Source organism: Pipistrellus kuhlii, unplaced genomic scaffold (genome assembly GCF_014108245.1).
Source record: "Pipistrellus kuhlii isolate mPipKuh1 unplaced genomic scaffold, mPipKuh1.p scaffold_m20_p_27, whole genome shotgun sequence".
In the NCBI taxonomy this organism is placed as follows: Eukaryota; Metazoa; Chordata; class Mammalia; order Chiroptera; family Vespertilionidae; genus Pipistrellus; species Pipistrellus kuhlii.
The window spans coordinates 1,504,644-1,525,207 of record NW_023425526.1 but is presented as its reverse complement, the minus strand read 5'-3'; the positions used below and the strand labels follow the sequence as shown (position 1 = coordinate 1,525,207).

At 42.8% G+C, this 20,564-nt stretch overlaps 1 protein-coding gene across 3 annotated transcripts in view; it reads right to left on the bottom strand.

Moving 5' to 3' along the window:
• The window catches only part of MGAT4A (alpha-1,3-mannosyl-glycoprotein 4-beta-N-acetylglucosaminyltransferase A), a 70,594-nt gene extending 57,499 nt beyond the window's left edge, over positions 1 to 13,095 (bottom strand). For all 3 annotated transcript variants that reach the window (XM_036454083.2, XM_036454084.2, XM_036454085.2), the window contains exons 1-2: positions 13,012 to 13,095; positions 8,322 to 8,618 (exon numbers count right to left, since the gene is read on the bottom strand). In XM_036454083.2, coding sequence (XP_036309976.1) covers positions 8,322 to 8,415 — 94 coding nt within the window. In that variant the 5' untranslated portion in view covers positions 8,416 to 8,618; positions 13,012 to 13,095. The remainder of the gene's footprint in view (positions 1 to 8,321; positions 8,619 to 13,011) is intronic.
• Positions 13,096 to 20,564: the final 7,469 nt, after the last annotated feature.

Here is a 20,564-nt window from a genome sequence, read left to right as displayed (position 1 = left end):
CCCCACCTAAAGCCCTGTCAGAAACAGCACTTGAGAGATTAAGATTGAAAGCAGGCATCAGGCTAAGTGGGCAGACTGGTCCCACCTGCTTGCAGTCTAGGCTGCAGAGATAAGACACAAACAGAAGAGCAGTGGTTTTCTTGGAACTTCAACATGTTACTGGCTACCTAACAGGAAAATGACAAGTGGCAGACAAGAGAGTGGGATCTTAAGCCAGCCTTCATGGGGCATTAAAACTTGGCTAAAAGGAACGATACTTCACTTTTTTTTTAACCTTTTATTTAAAAATTTTTCCTTAATTTTTTTATGGCATTATTTTTTCTTCATTCAATTTGTATTTTTATGTTTATTTTATTTTATCTTATTTTATTATATTTTTTTAAAAAAATTTTCTTCTTACCCACTTATTCTCTTCCTACCTCCTCTATACTGAACTGAGGTTCTCCCATACTCATTCAATTCCTTACCTTACTTTCTGTATATAAACTCTGCTTCTACAGATTCTGCCCCTCCCCACTTTTTTTCTGGGTGTTCGTTGTTTGCATTTTTTGGCTTATCTGTTTATTCTGTGATTTTTTTTCTCCCCATATGTTTATTTTCTTCCTTTTTCTTTTCTTTCTTTTCTCTCTTATTGATTTTTATTTTCTTGATATTATTTTTTCTTTCTTTTCTCTCTAATTCTCTTTTCTTTAGTGGTCACTTATATTGGGGTTATCAGTGTTGTGAGTATCGGGTCTAGTAATAAGTAATGTCGTTTTTAAACATTCGTTTAAAATCTTGCTTGGCGTTGACTTGTATTGTCATAACCTTCAAACAGGTGGTATCTACAGAACGTGTGAAGTGCAATTAACAAGTTTTGCTTGAAAAAGTTTGTGTTTGGTTTGATTTTTGTTGCAAAACTAGGGCTAAGAAGATGGCGGATGAAGAGCATATTCGGCACTGCATGCTTTACGAGTTCCAATTAGGAAGAAAAGCAAGTGAGGCTGCAAAAAACATCTGTAGTGCTCTTGGTCAAGATGCAGTTAGCGCCAGAAAATGCCAGCGTTGGTTTGAGAAATTTCGCGAGGGAAATTTTTCGTTAGATGACAAGAGTGGTCGAGGCCGTGTGTCCAATTTTGATCAAGAAGCTCTTCAAGCTCTTTTGGTGCAAAATCCTCAAATTACCCAACAAGAGCTTGCGACAACTTTAAATTGTTAACAAAAAATAATTTCCAATCAATTGCGTGCACTTGGCAAAGTCCAAAAGTTTGGAAAATGGGTTCCTCATGAGTTGACCGACAACAACCGTAATCAAAGAGTCACAATTTGCAGTTCTCTCCTCTCTCGTCAAAACCGTTTGCCGTTTTTAGAGCAAATTGTTACCGGAGATGAAAAATGGGTGCTGAATGTTAATTTGAAAAGGCGGCCTCAATGATTGGACAAAAATGAGGCTCCGCAGCCCACGCCAAAACCTGACTTGCATGCGAAAAAAGTGATGTTGTGTGTTTGGTGGAATTTTAAAGGAATTCTTCATTATGAACTTTTACCATCTAACCAAACCATTACAAGTGCAGTGTATAGTGCCCAATTGGAAAGGTTAGCCCAAGCTTTAAGAGAAAAAGAACCCGCGCTGATTAATCGGAAGGACGTAATTCTTCACCATAATAACACACAACCGCATACTGCAAGAATCACTGCTGAAAAACTTCACCAGTTGGAATGGGACGTTCTCCCTCAACCTGCATATTCTCCTGATATTGCCCCTTCCAATTACCATTTGTTTCATTCTTTGCAAAACTTTCTTCTTGGAAAAAAATTTAATAATGAAGAATGCCTCAAAAATGCATTGACCGAATTTTTTGCATCAAAATCACAAGAATTTTACAACAGAGGGATTAAAATGCTTCCTGAGCGTTGGGCACAAGTAGTAGAAAACAACGGCAACTATATTGTTGATTAAATTTTGTTGTATTGTTTAAATAAATTTGATTTAAAAAAGTATTAGAAAACGACATTAATTATTACTAGACCTAATATATTTGTGTTTTGTTCCCTTTGTGTCGTGTCTTATAGAATATGTGGTGGAGAGTGAGCCACATAACCAGACACCCTGAGAGGAGACTCCATCCACAAACGGACAATAACACTCAAGACCCAACTACACCAAGAGAAACTAAATATCCCAAATAGGGGGCATCCCTAGATTACCAGCCCAGAAGATCAGAGAGATTGCACCACTGGGTCCCTTAAAACATTTACTACATAAGACAAAAAATCTGGGTGGCATAGCAGTTTAATCTAATACATAGAAACAATCACAAAGGAACAACAAAAATAGGGAGGCAAAGAAACAACCCCCATTTGAAAGAAAGGAGGAATTATCAGAAAATAAAATAAAACAAAATGGAGACAAGCAATTTGTAAGAGAAAGAATTCAGAGCAATGGTTATAAAGATGCTGAAAAGGATGGAAGACAAAGACAACATGTCTAAGAATCAAGAGAAAATGAAGACTGTCAAAAGCTGCAATAAAGAAGACAATGGAAAGTTTCAACAGACTAGAAGAAGATGAGGACTGCATCAGCAAATTAGAAAACAAGGTAGAAAAACCACCAAAGAACAGCAGCATCTGGAGAGAAAATTTAAAAAGCAGGAACAGAGTCTAAGGGAGCTTTTGGACAACACGAAACAAAATAACACCTGCATAATATGGGTGCCAGAGGAGAGGAAACTGAGCAAGGAATAGAAAACATGTTTGAAGAAATAATGACAGAAAACTTCCATGATGCTAGGAAGAAAAAAGCCATACAAGTCCAAGGAGCACACAAAATCCCAAACAAGATGAACCCAAAAAGACCAACACCAGTTGGCAAACACCATCAACAAAGAATCTTAAAAGCTGCCAAAGAGAGACCGAAAGTTACACAAGAGATCTCCCATTACACTATCAACTGATTTCTCAACAGAAATACATCAGGTCAGAAGGGAATGGAATGAAATATACAAAGTCATGGAAAGGAAGTGGCCGAATCCAAGAATACTATACCCAGCAAGACTATCAATCAAAATGGAGGGTGAAATCAGGAGCTTCACAGACAAAAAAAGACTAAGGGAGTTTATCACCACCAAACCATCAATGCAAGAAATGCTAAAGGGTCTGCTGTAAAAAGAAGAAATAGAAAACAAAGAAGAAACACTGGCATAAAAAATTAAAATGGTGACAAACAAGTACCTATCAATAATAACCGTAAACATAAATGGATTAAATACTCCAATCAAAAGGCACAGTGTAGAAAACATGACCCATATATTTGTTGTCTACAGGAAACCCATCTCAGATCAAAGGACTCACACAGACTGACAGTGAAGGAATGGAAAATATTTTTCAGGCAAATGGAAATGACAAAAAAGTAGGGGTAGCAATATTTATATCTGACAAAACAGCCCTCAAAGTGAAGGCCATAACTAGAGCTAAGGAGAGCCACATCATAATCCTAAAGAAAGACAATTCAACAAGATGATATAACTGAGGGACTTTAATAATCCATTGATACCACTGGATAAATCCTTCAAACAATAAATCAGCAAACAACAATTCTAAGTGACTCACCATATCAGATGGAACTATTTGACATCTTCAGAACATTTCTCCCAAAGCTATGAAATATACATTATTCTCAAGTAAATCCGCCACATATTAGGACATAGGCAAAGTCCTTCAAATTCAAGAAGATAGAAATCATATCAAGCATCTTCTTAGATCACAATGGCATACACTTAGAAATCAACTACAATAAAAAAAAAAAAGCAAACATTTGGAGGCTAAATAGCATGTGCTTAAACAATGATTGTGTTACTAAGATATCAAAGAAGAAATAAAAAACATTCTCGAAACAAATGACAATAAAAATATGATAATCCAAAATCTATGGGACACAGTGAAAGCAGTCCTGAGAAGGAAGTTCATAGCTCTACAGGCCTACCTCAAAAATAACGAGAAAAAATGGTAATAAATTATCTAACCTTACAACTTAAGTTATAATAGAAAGAGAGAAGAAACAAACAAACAAAAAAAAGCTCAAAGTGAGTAGAAGGAAGAAAATAATAAAGATCAGAGCGGAAATATATGACATAGAGACAAAAAAAAAAAAAAAAAAAAGCAAACACACAATACAAAAGATCAATGAAACCAAGAGCTGGTTTTTTAAAGGATAAAAAACATTGATGAATCCCTAGCCAGGCTCACTAAAAAACAAAGAGAGAGGACTCAAATAAAATCAGAAATGAAAGAGGTGAAATAACAACCAACCCAACAGACATACAAAGGTTTATAAAAACAAACTGGGCAACCTAGATTAAATGGACATATTCCTAGAAAAGTACAAGTTTCCAAAACTCAATCAGGAAGAATCAAAAAATCTGAATAGGCCATTAACTACTAATGAAATTGAAACAGTAATAAAAAACAAAAACAAAACTTCCAACAAACAAAATCCCTGGACAGGACAGCTTCACGGGAATTTTACCAAACATTTAAAGAAGAACTAACACTTATTCTTCTCTATTCCAAAAAATTCAAGAGGAAGGCATACTTCCAAACTCTAGGAACCCAGCATAACCCTAATCCCAAAACTAGACAAAGAAAATTGCGGCCAATACCCCTGATGAACATAAATGCTAAAATCCTCAACAAAATTCTAGCAAATAAGATCCAGAATTACATTAGAAAGATCATACACCATGATCAAATGGGATGTATTCCAGGGATGCAAGGATGGTACAATATCTGTACAATATCTACAAATCAATAAACATTATACATCACATAAACAAATCAAGAGGGGAAAAATCATATGATCTTATCAATTGATGCAGAAAAAACATTTGACAAAATCCAACATCCTTTCCTGATAAAAAACTCTCAACAAAGTGGGAATAGAGAGATCATACCTCAACATAATAAAAACCTTATATGACAAACCTATAACCAACATCATACTCAATGGGCAAAAACTAAAACCATTTTCCATAAGAACAGGAACAAGACAGAGATGCCCACTTTCACCACTCCTGTTCAACATAGTACTGGAAGTACTACCCACAGCAATCAGACAAGAAGAAGAAATAAAAGGCATCCAAATTGGAAAAGTAGAAGTAAAACTGTCATTATTTACAGATGACATGATAGTGTACATAGAAAATCCTAAAGATTCCATCAAAAAACTACTAGACTTAATAAATGAATTTGGCAATGTAGCAGGATACAAAATTAACACCCAGAAATCTATGGCTTTTTTATTCACCAATAATGAACTCACAGAAAGAGAAACTAAAAAATATTCCCATTTACCATTGCACCAAAAAAATTATTTTAAGATACCTAGAAATAAACTTAACTGAGAAGGTAAAAGACCTGTACTCAGAAAACTACAGGACGTTGAAAAAAGAGATAGAGGAAGACATAACCAAATGGAAGATCATACCATGTTTATGATATTGACAGAGTCAACATCCCTAAAATGTCCATTCTCCAAAAAGCAATCTATAGGTTCAATGCAATTCCCATTAGAATACCAACAGCATATTTCAAAGACCTAGAACAAACTCTACAAAAATTAATACGGAATTAAAAAAAGACCCCAAACAGCCCCAGTAATCCTGAGAAAGAACAAAGTTGGAAGGATCACAATACCAGATATTGAGCTATATTACAAAGCCACTGTCCTCAAAACTGCCTGACACTGGCACAAGAACAGACATATGGACCAATGGAACAGAACAAAGAACCCAGAAATTGACCCAAGCCATTATGCTCAATTAATATTTGACAAAAGAGACAATAAACATACAATGGAGTCAATGGTGTTGGAAAAATTGGACAAATACATGCAAAAAAACAAAACTAGACCACCAACTTACACCATACACAAAAATAAACTCCAAATGGATAAAGGATTTAAACGTAAAACAGGAAACCATAAAAACCATAGAGAAATCCACATGCAGCAAAATATGAGACGTATGTGGTAGCAATATCTTTACTCATACACCTCCTAGGACAATGGAAACTAAGGAGAAAATAAACAAAAAATAAACAAAAAAACATCAAAATAAAGTTTCTGCACAGCAAAAGAAACCATCAACAAAACAACAAGAAAGCCCACTGCATGTGAGAACATATTTACCAATGTTACCTCAGATAAGGATCTAATCTCCAAATTTACAGGAAACTCATACAATTTAACAAAAGGAAGGTAAACAATCCAATCAAAAAATGAGCAAACTATATACAGAAGAGGACATACATAAGGCCAGGAGACATATGAAAACATGCTAATTATCTAAGAGATGCAAATCAAAATACCTGTCAGAATGGCTATCATCAACAAATAACAAGTGCTGGCAAGGATGTGGAGAAAAAGGAACCCCTGTGCACTGCTGGTGGGAATGCAGACTGGTGCAGCCACTGCGGAGAACTGAAAATGGAACTCCCATTTGAGCCAGTAATCCCACTTCTAGGACTATATTCCAAGAAATCATAAAAGATATATGCACCCCTATGTTCACAGCATCACAATTTACAATAGCTAAGATTTAGAAATAGCCTAAGTGCATAGCAGCAGATGAGTGAGTTAAAAAACTGTGGTACATCTACACTAGGGGTGTCAACTCAATCAGAGAAGGGGCCAAAATCTAAAATCCAGCCTAAATCGCGGGCCGAATGGTTTACTGAACAGTCATAAACTGTCATTGTGATGGAAACGCAGCAGAGTGCAGTGATGACAGCGTGGTGTGGGCCACATTGCAAGGCCTGGCGGGACGGATTTGGCCCGCGGGCCTTGTGTTTGACACATGTGATCTACACAATGGAATACTATGCTGCTGTGAAAAAAAAAAGATGGAACTCTTACCATTTGCAACAACGTAGATGGACCTGGAGAGCATTATGCTAAGCGAAATAAGCCAGTCAGAGAAAGATAAATATCACATGACCTCATTCATTTGTGGAATATAATGAACAACATAAACTAATGAACAAAAGTAGAGTCTGAGTCATAGAAGCATCAAACAGACCGTCCAACCTAAGAGCAAAGGCAGGGCTGGAGGTAAGGGTGTGGGTGAGGGGGTGTTGGTAAGAGACTGGACAAAGGACTTGTATTCATGTATATGAGCATAACCAATGGGCACAGACAGTAGGGGGGTGAGGCATGTGCAGGGGGTGGGACGGCTGGGGAGAGGTCAATGGAGGGAAAAGGAGACTTACATAATACTTAAACAATAAAGAATTTAAATAAATAAAATAAAAAATACATAAATTAGTTCACAAAGTAAGGTCTTCAAGTTTTTCATTCATTTGTCCCCAAAGAGTTCCCCCCAAATTAGAACCCAATACACAGAAGAGAAAAACAACACATTTGCTCAAGCACAGAGCATATGTTCTTCATTTATATTAGCTTGTTTTAAACATATCTCACAGAGGTGTATAAGTATCTAAATATGCATATCTATATACACACACCAGAAAAAAAATAAGTCATGAACCCATCGTTTCAGTTATCTTTGTAAAAGTCAATAAAATAATGCCAGCAACAGCATTATCAAATAACCAGGTGATGATGACTGCTCTCACTGGACTCTATCAAACCAAATATGCACTCAACACTTCCATCTTTCTTGCCATCGGCATTCTTTAGATTATTATAAGGTAAAAAAGTATGGGTAGAAATTCACTCCAAATAATTTCTATTAAAAAATTTAATTATCTCTGAATATAGTTCCAATCACTGAACAGATAACCTTCCTTTAAAACACACTTCAACAGTCTAACACAATTAATTAAAAAAAAAATGTTGTTTTCTAATCAGAATTTCTCATCTACTGCATACTTTTGTCTAAAGAGCAATCTGTCAACATGTGCACTTTAAATCATTAACTATACAGCACAAAATAATTAGTACAATCAGCATGAAAATTTCATGGAGTTGCTGATTGAGTTCTCTTAGGCATTTTATTGTATAAAACACCCAGTAAAAGGATGCTTATTAAACATTTATGATGTTTAGTAATAAAAAGTGTGCCAAAACAAAAGTATTTGTTATACAATTTGGCTGTCATGTATAACATAAACCACTGATCAGTATCTGTTTTTCCAAGTGCAAGAAACCAAAAACAAAACAAACCCCATTCAAATTAGAAAGTCTGTCTCTTCTGTCCAAGAATACTGTTTCATTTTTATGTCAGAAAGAAACTGTCAGACACCATGCAATATGCAGACTGTTGAGGTATTAAACCTAAGTATTTATGTACCATAAACAAAGCACAAAGCCTAAAATACTTCCTTACCTTTCCCATTTTGCCATGTAGTATACCAAGATAAAGTAAGGAATGAAGTGATAAATGCTAAAATGGTGGCTACAGTTCCATTTCGGAGCCTCATCTCATTTCACCATCACACTGGTTCATACATTTACGAAGTCAAATGAATCCACTGCTACTCCTGGCTCCGGGCCAATGAAAACAATCAATGAGAGAGGCTCATTTCAGACGCTCTGCAGAGTAAGTTTGACAGCAACACCAGTCACATCCGCTATTCAGAACTGTCTTCACGTTCTTCATAGGTTGATGTCTCAGGTCTTCTTCCTACCCAAGAGGAAATCAGGAAGAAAAAACTTGTTCAGAATCGCAAAATATTGGTTTCTTCATTTATTGGTCCCACATTACAAATAGACTGTTGGCAGGGCTAACCTGTATCTAGGAAGATTATTCCCACACCAAACCCCTCATTAATATAGTGCGGATGACAGGCTTCTCTTCCTGAGGGGGGGGGGGGGGGGGCATCAAACTATTCCCTCCTTGTTGGTTTGGTTTTGTCCGAGAAAAGAAAGTTATGATTACTTATTTAAGAAGGGAAGTTGTGGGGCTCATTAAATATACACTAAACCAGATTCCATGCTGAGAACATTAATGATCACACAATGGTTCCTGAGTAACATAACCTTCACTACCCTGTTTTCCTACAGCACAACAGCTGTTCTCAAAAACATTAAGAAAGTGACAGACTACAACGTACACAATCCCTGGGTCCTGGCTCTGGCTCCATCATTATTCACATGGCAAGGTACGTCCCTTACCTCTTCATTCACAAAATGTCCCGGCTCCTCTTTCACATGTTACCATAAATCATAAAAAGGTTACAATTATTATTGTCATGTATCATCATCAGAGAACAAATGTAGTATTTTCTGTGATTAATCTACTTCCAGGATGTAAATTGGGACTGTTTAGGGGTTAAAAAAAAAAAAAAAAAAAAAAAGGCAGCCATCCACCCAAGATATTGAATGACTGAGAAAGAACCCATTACTTATCATTGCTTTAACTCTGGAAAACCAGGTGATCTAATAAAACTGTAAAAAAAAAAAGGAATCAAATGAAGTCCTTAAAAGTACTTGAGCATAACTGCCTAGCAAAATAGGTTCTCAATAAATATTAACTGTATTAAAAATAAGACCAAACAAACAAACAAACAAAAAAACTCCAGCCAGCCCCTGGTTCAATCCACTCTGCATAGCAGGTCTCATTCCCTGGGGGCCTGTCAGGCACTCAGATGTGCATTGATTCCTGGTGGCCTCCAGGGGACCAACCACAAGATGCACTTCACAATATATCAAATTACACTCTGGTGGGTGAGTTAATGCATCTCCAAAAAGGCCTACCAAGCCCAAGGGACATTCCCTCAGTAGAAGGACATGGTTGGTTAAAGTGGCCATTTATAGGCAATTCTGAAACCACCATCTTCGCTACTTTGTAAAAGGGAACATTGCTAGCAACAGCAATCTCTTCCAGTGAAAAAAGGTCACTAGGGCATTGTATTAGTAATAATAATAGAGACTACAACTCACTGAGTGTTTCCTATATGCTTGGGCCATTATATGTTTTAAATCTTCACAAAATCCTATAAGGCAGGCATTATAAACCCTATTTTACATCAAGAAAATTAGCCCAAAGACAGCCCTCATTTGTAAGACTCCAAAGTCTACGCTTTCTTACCTACCAGACCCTCTGCCTCTCAGACTCGGCCACCTGCACCTAGACAGGAGCCTCCCAAGTCTCAGGTTACAGAAGAATGTCCCCAAGGTGTTAATTTTTACCCAACAGTTTAAATGTGAAAGTAAAAATATTTTATATTCTATAACAAACATGGATCTATTATGAAATAAGCTGCAAAATTAATAAGAAACCTCAACGTTTTAACTCAAAACTTTAAAGAAACTTCTTCCTGTAATCTTTGGCTAACCCCTTCCCTATAGGGTGCATAACCTGTGCCCGCCCACACCCTCAGGCATGCCTGCTAACCCTCCTCGCCAGCAGCTCTAACTGTGGTATAATATTCTAGAAGCAAAGAACTACCCCACCCCCACCACTATCACTACCACCACAACCACTTCCTTGCTTACTCTTACTATCTGAAAACGAGAACTCCAAAGATATTCTCACAAGTTATCACTGTTTTGGAAACTCAGTTGTCACCTTCTATGGAAAGACAAGTTAACATTAAATGACCCCATGTCTACAGTCCAGAATTTAAAAAATCTTCATGGTGATATTCTATATTTTCAACTAAATTCCATCAAATGCCTAATATCTTGTTTTATATCAATAAGCACTCAATAATGAGTTCTGGTGATAAAAAGAGAAGTGAATTATATAACTTCTAACTTTAATCCTGGTATGACATTATATAAAAATGTGTATAACTTTCTGTTGCTATATACTTAGTTCTACCTAAGTGCAGAAAGGATCTGTCCTGGTAAAAGATCTAAAAATGTATAGGTTAGAGTAAACATTCAATTAATAATTATGGGGAAGTTTAGAAGCAGAAAAATCACAAAATAAAGGATAATTAAAAATAGTTTTAGTAAATACAAATAAAGCTCCTATGATAAAATTCAGTATAAGTAGGTAGGGACAATTTAAAGTGAATGAATTCTAAAAGCAAAATAGACTACAGATATATTCTTGAAAAACATAAGGAATATAATTTATTGTTTCTGGTAAGTTATTAAGCTTCGGTTTAAAGATGATATTTATAATGAATTCTAATAAATACTAAGACCTGGGATTTTGGAAGAGAACTACCAGAGCATTTTACTCAGGAAGGGTGTAGTTGCACATTTTTACTTAGGGTTTGCAAACTAGTGAAGTTGAACTGCACAGTGTTAAGTGAAGCAAAACTAATTATCTCCGAACTCTTTTTTTTTTTTTTTTTTAATATATTTTATTGACTTTGAACAGAGAGGGAGAGAGAGAGTTAGAAACATCGATGAGAGAGAGTCATCGATCAGCGCCTCTTGCACACCCCCTACTGGGGATGTGCCCGCAACCAAGATACATGCCCTTGACTGGAATGGAACCCGGGACCCTTCAGTCCCCAAGCCGACGCTCTATCCATTGAGCCAAACCGGTTTCGGCATGATGTCCGAACTCTTAACCAGAGGAGGCAGTTCATAAGCTGGCCAAACCCCCAGGATCGACTACCTCAAATAAGAGACAATGTGACCCTAATATTTTAAAATGTCCACATTCACAAAAATTTTATTCTGAGATGATCCCTTTACACATATGAATCCTTAACAACAAAAAAGGGGTGGTTAAAACTACTAATCATTTTCTCCATCCTGACCAAAATGAATGGAACTTTCAACTGTAGATCTTAGGCTGGAAAAAAAAAAAGTGTTTTATTAACAGATCTCCAAGGACTGCAGTCCTGTATAAATTATTTTAAAGTGTTCTCTGAAATGTTCAATGTCCCATGGCTGAGTATACGTCTGCTGAACATGACTGCTTGAAGAAAAAGGCACAATCGTGAAATCCAAGATGTAAACTCACAGCAATGACGTTGAAATTCATGCATTTTACTTTTATAAAAAGATTAGCATTTTTTCAATACAGCTTATGTACTTTCATCATTCAATGCGTTTTCAGACTTACACGTGTGAGCTAAAGAAACCAATGCCACGATACATACCCTGGTTAGTAAAACTAGTTTTTAAAACCTTCAGAAAAGGAAGCATAAAGCACACAACGCATATTATTTGATTCTAAATTTAGGTCCTACGTTCAAACGAACAGCGTTGTCATTAGAGCAGAATTCGTCCAACAGCAAAAGCACAACAGCAAAATACAGGGAAAGCATTGAGCACGGACACCGTGCCCGTTCCTATTTCGCAACCCGGGCTGTAGGCAGCGGCACGGGCTCCGGGGAGCACACGCCGCGCGAGGAAGCAGCGCGGGCGCCGAGGGAGGGAGCGCCGGTCGCGCACACCTGGTGCACCGGGCATCACCTGGCGCGGCCGCCGGGTCCCCGCAGCTCCACCCTGAGTGGGGCTGAGGCCGGGGTGGGGGCTGAGGCCAGGCCGGGGGACGGGGACCAGGCTGCTCCCTGACACCGGACATGACTTTGTAGGGAAATTCGCTGCCCCGGCTGCACGCCTCCACTCCCCGGCGGGAGCCGCCGCTCCTCGGGCCCGGGACCGCCGCCCCCACCCCACCTGCTCCGCCGCCCCGCGGAAGCGCCGGGCGCGGGTCCTCGGGAAGCCCCGCTCCGTCCGCAGACAACTCTCGCTCCCTCTCCGCACCCCCAAAACCACTCTTTCCTCCACTTTACCCCGAAGTCGACCCACCTCCCGCGCCGGACGGTGAAGGGGACGCCCCGGGAGCCCGGCCCGCCGCCCGAGAGCGCGCAGCGCCGAGGGACCGCGGGGGCGGCGGCGCGGGGCTGACAGAGCGGCCGGGGCGCCCGGCCCCGCGCCCCGCGCGGCCCAGCCCGCCCCGCCGGCCCCGCAGCAGCCCCGGCGCGCGAGCTCCCGGCCGGGCCGCGGCGCGGCGGTTCCGTTACCAGCAGGTGGATCTCCGCGACCCCGCGCCTCAGAGCCCAGCCGCCGACGCCGCCCTTCCGCCCCGCGCCTCTGCGCGCAGCCGCCCTGCGCCGCCGGCGCCAGGCCCCCGCACCCCGCGGCCGCCGTGAGCCCCTCACCTTGGCCGCTCCATCCGCGGCCGCCGCCGAGGCTGCTGTGGCCGCCGCTGCTGCCGCCGCCGCCGCCGCTGCCGCCCGGCGCCCCGCCTTCCGCCGAGGCCCCGCCCCCGCCGCCGGAGCGCCGCCGCCCCGCCCGCGACCCCGCCAGCCATTGGCCGCCGGGGCTGCGCACCGTCCACTGGGCGCCCCCCGGCGGCCGAGACGCGCGCGTCAGTGGCCCACGCGGCTGTCACTTAGGGGCGCGGTCTCGCAGCCTATATAACTCTCGTGAGATCTGCACGCCCCCCCTTCATTATTGTCGCCGCGGGGTGCGGAGCGGCATCCCGTGCTCTGGTCCCACACTCGGAGCGCCTGGGGTCTCCCGCTTCCACATCTGGCTTTAATCCTCCTCCGGTGTGTGAGAGGCAGCTCCGATGGCCAACAAAAGGCGGAGCCCTCGGCGGCCCAGCCCGGCCTCTGCCCCCGCCGCGAGCTCCCGCCGGGGTAGTGATCCCGGTGACGGTCCCCGGGGTGGATCTCGCCCTGAACCAACCATAGCCTCCGGGGCCCTGCGGTCCCAGGCACCTCACCTCTGTCTCTGACCATCGCGACACCCCCAACCAGCCTCAGGCATCGTTATCCCCAATTTACCAACGAGGAGACCGGTCCCCAGGGAGAAGGACTGGCTTAATCCACTGGGAACGAACAAGAAATATAACTAGAATTTAATTGCAGGTCATGGAGATGATAAAGCCTGTGGCTTTTACACACCACACCATTCTGCCCCTCTCGCCTGAGTCCCTTTTCCTTAATCGATCACGGTTTCGCAAGGTTTGAGGTTAACTTCGGAACCAAATAGTCATCTATAGAAAGCCTGAGTGGTCTTCCCTGTTTTTCCTTAGTATCCGCATGTGCTATGACTTGCGTAATAGTAACTACCACTGGGCACATCATATTTTGAATACTTACCATAAACCAGGCAAGATCCTAAGATTTTAATGAGCTCAGAGAGTTTGCCCAAGGCTACACAGCTGGTCTTAGGTCTGGATTCAAACACCAGAGATGTGTTATTTTAACCAACTATAATAATCCTTACAACCACCCTGCCAGTTAATATTTATGGGGAGGTAGGGGCCCAAGATCAACAAAACATCCTTGCTCCTGCCAAGCTCCCAAAGTAATAAATAGGCTCTTTTCAGAAAACGGTAATTCAAAGGTTCAAAACGCTAAGAATCCATCAGAATGGTTTTTTCCCCAGCAAAGTTTCTTCATTTTGTCTCAAGATGAAAGTAATTAATAAGACATGCATGGGTTTCTCAACTCTCCCCTGGTGAGATTTCTCTCCAAGACTGTCGAACCGTTTAAAAGGTTTGAGAACGGATTCTCCTTCTGTCATTCCCCTCTGATTCAGGGGAGCAGACAAAAAAAGGTTTAACCATTATTCAGGACCATGAACATGACAGCCATGACATCAAATGACAACTTTTCTGCCTGTTTTGAGAGCCTGGGAGCCAGATGTCCGGTATTCTATGACGAGGACATTTCCTAGTGGCAAGCTGGCAACGGATTTCATGAGCAGATGTAAGCCATAAAGATTGAGACCATTCCAGGATACAACCTTTGATCCATTGTTTGACATACCTTGCCTAAAATATCTCTTGGGAATGGACAATCCTAGATCTTGTTATACCATGCTCTTACCAAACAAGCAAACGCCTTCTTGCGGATGAAGAAAGTGCTGCCATTTGAGTGATGGAGAAGGCCACCAGCCTTGGCCACGGGACTGGTCAAAAGGCCCGATAGCACAGGTAGCTACTATCCCTCTTTTACAAGGGCAGAAAGTAAGGGATTAATTTCGGCAGGTACACATGGTAATTTAGGCAGCTAGTAAGAGATCCAACTGAATTCAAACCCGGGGCTGTTTGATTTCAAAGCCCCTATACCATCCACCACACTGCCTCCCTGCCCCCACCTTCAGCGACTGACAAGCTTTTGTTGAGTGAATGAATATTGAAGTATACATTTCCACCATTTCCATTTTTTTTTCTTTTAGTGAGGGAAGGAAATGAAAGCATTCACAAACATGCTAAAACAGGGGTACGTGTCAGAGGAGGAAGGAAGCCTGGAAGGACAGGCTTCAAATACACTTGCACTGGGATCCTTCAGGAAGACAGCAGGAATTCCCTCTGGATGCTGATTATGGCAAAGCCCACAGCAGGAGACAAAAAAGGCAGAAAAAAGCTGTAACTGCCTTCCTTTTGGGGCCTTTTTAATAATTTGTTTCTACTCTCTCTGGCAGCAGGCAGGCAGGTTTTGGAAGAAATCAGGCGACACAGCTACACTTGTCACAAACCATTCACGTTTTAGCTCAGGAAAGTCTGGGCTTCAGTTTGTTGTCCTGAAACTGGAACGGCCTGGAATACAAGCCTCCAAGGGTGAGTTAGAATTGGTTGATCATTCATCCTATCTTTGCAGGTTACACAATCCTGGATTTTCCAACCAAGTGTAGAGCCTGTTTAATAAACCATCAAAGGCAATCGTTTCAAACCCCACTGAATCTAATCTACTTCTTTTTCTCTTTTTTCCTTTTCCACAAGGATTCTCCTTTTCTATTATTCTCTTTTTGTTTCTTCTCTACTCTTGCAGTTTCTCGTTTTGTCTTCTCCAGGCCTTTAATTCACATCATCAGTGGAAATGGGGGAAGTGGAAATGGAAGAAGTTCCGTACCTGCATACTATATGCTGCCCCTGCTCTGTGGTCACCACGAACATTTTCTGAGTGTGTATGATGTGCAGAGGCAGCTGGTGCCTGACCATGGCATGCTCACAGACGAGTGAGAGAGGCAGGTAAGGAATTAAACCATAACAGTGTGCCGTGTGCCTCAGGTCCTCGGACAGACGATGGGATGGGCTGTCATTCAGATTCCGGGGCAGGAGTGTTTCCTGGAGATGACATCTGAGCTAAAAGCAGAGCACACACAGAAGCTTCCCTTTTCCTTTTGTCGCTTGTGATGGTGAGTAGTTGTTGGTGGGGCCATGATTCCAGCAGTCAGCTTCTAAGAAATCAAGCCCAAGATCTTTAGTTCTCTTCCATTGCTGCCTCCTCTGGGGGTTAACACCCCCAAATTGCATCATCCATGAGTGTTTCTACATGTTGTGATTTGGGTTTCTTGGCTACTATCTCAAGTGGATCTTTCTCAATCATACAGGCTTCAAGACATCAGGAGGTTCTTCCTGGCTCTTTAGAATTGCTTGTTTAGAGGCAGTAAACCCTCTCACTTTACATGAACAACGTACTCTATCTCTGTAAGCCAGCAGCCACAGCAAAACTAAGATCAGGATGGGCGGTAACTCTTCATGCACACTTTGTTAGCTGCAGGGTGTTTCAGATACAGTGTTCAACTATTTCTGTTGTAGTCCAAGAAATTAATGAGTGAATTCAAATAGAACCAACCACCACATTTAATATTCAACTCTAGGTGGAAAGTAAGGTTCATTCAGAGGAAGGACAGCAGAGAGCTGCATTATTTTTACTTTTTATGTTTACGCTTCCTCACCTTTGCTCATCTCTACGTGAGAGAACTCTTGAAAGGTGACTTTCCCATTCGTTCACATGCACACTTTGGGGGTAGATGTGCCTATCTGGCTATGCAGACAAAAGCCGGGCTATGTGGCTAGAAATTACGGATTAACTAGAGGCCTGGTGCAGGAAATTTGTGCACTTGAGGGGGGGTGCCCTCTCACAGTCCAGGATCCCTTTTGGGATGTCCAACTGTTAGTTTAGGCCTGCTACCTGCGTGAGCCTAAGCCATCAGTCAGATATCCTCAGCACTGCCGGGGAGGCGAGAGAGGCTCCTGCCGCTGCTGCGCTTGCAGCTGGGAGCCTGGCTTCTGGCTGAGCAGCCGCTCCTCCTGTGGGGGCGCACTGACCACCGGGGACAGCTCCTGTGTGGAGCGTTTGCCCCTAGTGGTCAGTGCGCATCATAGCAACCGGTCATTCTGGTTGTTCCACCATAATGGCCACTTAGGCTTTTATTGTACAGATGTGTTCGCTGAAGGCACGGTGCAAGGGAATCGTGTGCCTGAGAATTACAGATCTTGGGAGACCTTTTTCTTTTCGGTGAATTTGGTACTTGTAGAAGACGTTAGATCAACAGACCTGCATCTGAAATCCATCCATGCATAAAACCAATCTGAGCATTTCAATTGTGCTACTCGATCAGTACATTTCAAGCAGGATAAAAACTTTTGCTCAAATAAAGCACCCAGGACCATGACTGCCAAATATTAGGCCATTTGGAGTTATGGGTATCTGGACAACATAATATATGTCACCATTTTTATAGCCACCGTATTTCTTTACTCTCTTTTATAGCAACTGAACATACCCCTCCAAGTAGATGCCTGTATCAGCTAGGGACTAGTGTGGGGAGGGGGAGAGGGAGAGAGGAGAGACGAGAGAGAGAAAGGGAGGAAGGAAGGAGAGGAAAAAAGAAGGTATTGTAGGTATTATAGACAGAGGGAATATTATATAATATACAGGAGATTGGTTGCAAAGATGCCAGAGGGCTGAAAGAAGAAAGACAAGGATGAAGAGCAAAGAGGAAGCTGGACAGAAACCCGAAGATCAGAGCTGTTAGCGGCCCTGGATGCACCCCTTGCGCCTGCGCCTGCTGAGGCACATTTTGGAAGGACAGTTGCTCTTGGTTCTGGATCCCCAAAAAGATGCTGCCTGGGCCTGGGTGGCTGGAGCCCGGAATCCCCAGTCCCTCTTCACCTGCACCTGTTGCCAACAACCTCCAGCAACTGCCACGCCGTTGGAGGCAGAAGCCAGAAGCTTCTCTCCTTCCTCTGCCTTCTGATCTCCAACCAGCACCCCATTGGCAGATGCCAACAAAAAGCCAGCGCCAGGAAGCCCAGGAACTGGCTCCAGGCAGCTCCATCCCCGAGCAGACCATAGAAAGGCAGCGACACGTGGGGCTAGAGACAAGAGTAAGTAACCAGCCCAGTGTCGGAACAAAAACCATGCTAGGCATTCTCTCAGGTGAAACCAGAAGCTTGTCCTGGAAACGTGAGGAAAGGGAGCAGGGTAAGCCACCCAGTGGAACCACCTTCTAGAGCACACCTTTCCCAGTCCCATCGCTCTTAGAGAAACTGTCCACGGGAGGGTGGCCGCCATCACAGCATTGCTAACAGCAAAGAGAGATTTTCCATCCATGATGCTGTACTGAGCCCTTACGTAATCAGCGGGTTAGAAGGCACATTATAAAACGTGGCCTCATCCCTCAAAGAGTCCACCGCCTGAGTGGAGGAACCCCTGAGACCTCCTCATCTCATGCCTGCTCGCCAGTGGAGCCACATTGTTTTCTCTGCCCCCAGAGTGGAGCAGGCCATGCGGAACCTCTCCCTCCCTTTCCTGCAATGCAGACGACTCCCCGTGCCCACGCCATCGTCCCCTTGGCTAGCTAAGGTCCTTCAAGACCCACTTTCCCCAGGAAGCCTTCCCTCAGCAAACTGGAGAAGGACCCACCGCCCTCTGTCCCTACTCTGACAGTGGATTTATCACGCTGTACCATCACCTTGAGCAGCAAAGCTGCTGCTGATTAGAGGAAGGATACCTCTTGGCACCTCTCTGCCTTCGGCTTGACTGGGCCTGATCTGAGGCAGCAGGAACCCTGTAGCTACAAGCAGCCTTGAGGGCCATGATGGATACTACCATTTTCTCTGTGTTTTATTAAGTGAATAAGGTGGATAGCACCAATATAATTGCCTGCTGATTTCCCTGCCTCATTCCCTCAGCTGTCCTGGTGCTTGAGCAGGGACCACCTTACTCATCACTGTGGGGCAGTCCACGGGGCTCTGCACCTGTTGGGTGACGGAAAGGAGGAGGACTTGGTAAAGGAGGACACACTTGCTCTGAGCCTGGAAGGACAGGGGCCGGATTGGGCAGGTGGAGGGAGAAGGAAGTCAGTGTTACCAGAGAAGGAGTGCACACCCCCCCTCACACACACACAGAGGGAAATGCTCACTCAGTGTTCACAGCCCCGGGCAGCAGGCCGTGCACAGGGGCACCATGGGAAATATGGTAGAACATGAGAACCAGGAGAGATGGGACCTCAGGCTCTGGCGAGAGGAAAGCACTGAAGATTTATGAATAGAGAAACAATGTTATAACAAAAGAAAATTCAGGGGTAGAAGAGTCCTGCCCTCGCCAGTTTGGCTAGGTAGATGGAGCGTCAGCCTGCGGACCAAAGGGTTTGATTCTGGTCAAGGGCATGTACCTCGACTGCAGGCTCCTCCCTGGCCCGGGCCCTGGTTGGAGCTTATGAAGGAGGCAACCAATCGATGTGTTTCTCTCACATCAGTGTTTCTCTCTGTCTTTCCCTCTTCCTTCTCCTCTCCCTAAAAGTCAATGAAAAAATATTCTTGGGTGAGGATTAATAACAACAAAAAGAGTAGAGTAGTCCTCATTCATTGACACGATCCAGAGTTGCTGTAATATTTTTACCTGAATGCAAAAGAAAGGGGAGGGGTGTATTATGATTATTTAAAAAGTTTAACTGAACCCTAGCCAGTTTGACTCAGTGATTAGAAGGTGAGCCAGCAGACTAAAGGGTCATGGCTTCAATTCTGGGATCCCCAGTCAGTGCGAGTGCAGGAGGCAACCAAACAATGGAAAAATATCTTCAGATGAGGATTAACAAAAATAAGTTTAACTGAGTTACTTCTATAAGCACCAGCTGCATACCTCCACGAAAGGTGCTTAGCAAATATTTGCTGATTGCTTTGGTTTTTCTTTCTACTTTAAATTGTACATCATCTAGGATCAGATCACAAGGCTTCAGAGAAAGGAGAGAAAGACAGTTCTCTTCATCAGATGAAGGTTCTAACGTTAGTATCTCAGATGCAACTGAAAATGCCTTCTCACTTCAGAAATGAGCTGTAGTGAAATCCGAGGTGACCCTTCAGAGCAAAGATCTTCTGGAATGCTGAACACTCAGTTCAGTGGGCTTGTTCGAGTCAGCCTCTGTGTTGGAGTTTGGGACAGTAGAAATGGCAGAAGAGACCTGAATAACCTCTGAGTGTACAATCTCGGACACGTCAGTAAAACATTCCAGCCCTGGCCAGTGGCTTAGTTGGTTACAGCATTGTCCCTTCAGGGCACATACAAGAATCATAAATAAGAGAAACAACAAATCGTTTCTCTAACTCAGTACATTTTTTAAATTTTTCATGTATAGTCCAAGACAATCTCCACAGAATTACTTATAAAATTATTATTTTTAATTCTCCAAAAATTTTTTGGACAGCAATTTGCTGCTTCCTTAACAAATGCTTGTTGAAAGGTACACACTGTGAGACTGACCTACCTCTGGTTCTATTATATATGGGAAGGGACTGGAGGGTAAAGTTCAAATCTTGTCCTGGAGGTAAGGGGGATATCAGCAAGTCATTCCCAGGACGGGGTGGGGGCACGAGAGCAATCTTAAGGGAGTGCAAAGAGCCTGAGCACAGAGCCTGGTTTAGAGGAGCTGGTCTGGTGCCAGCTGGGTTCCTTTCCTTTTCCTGGGGGCC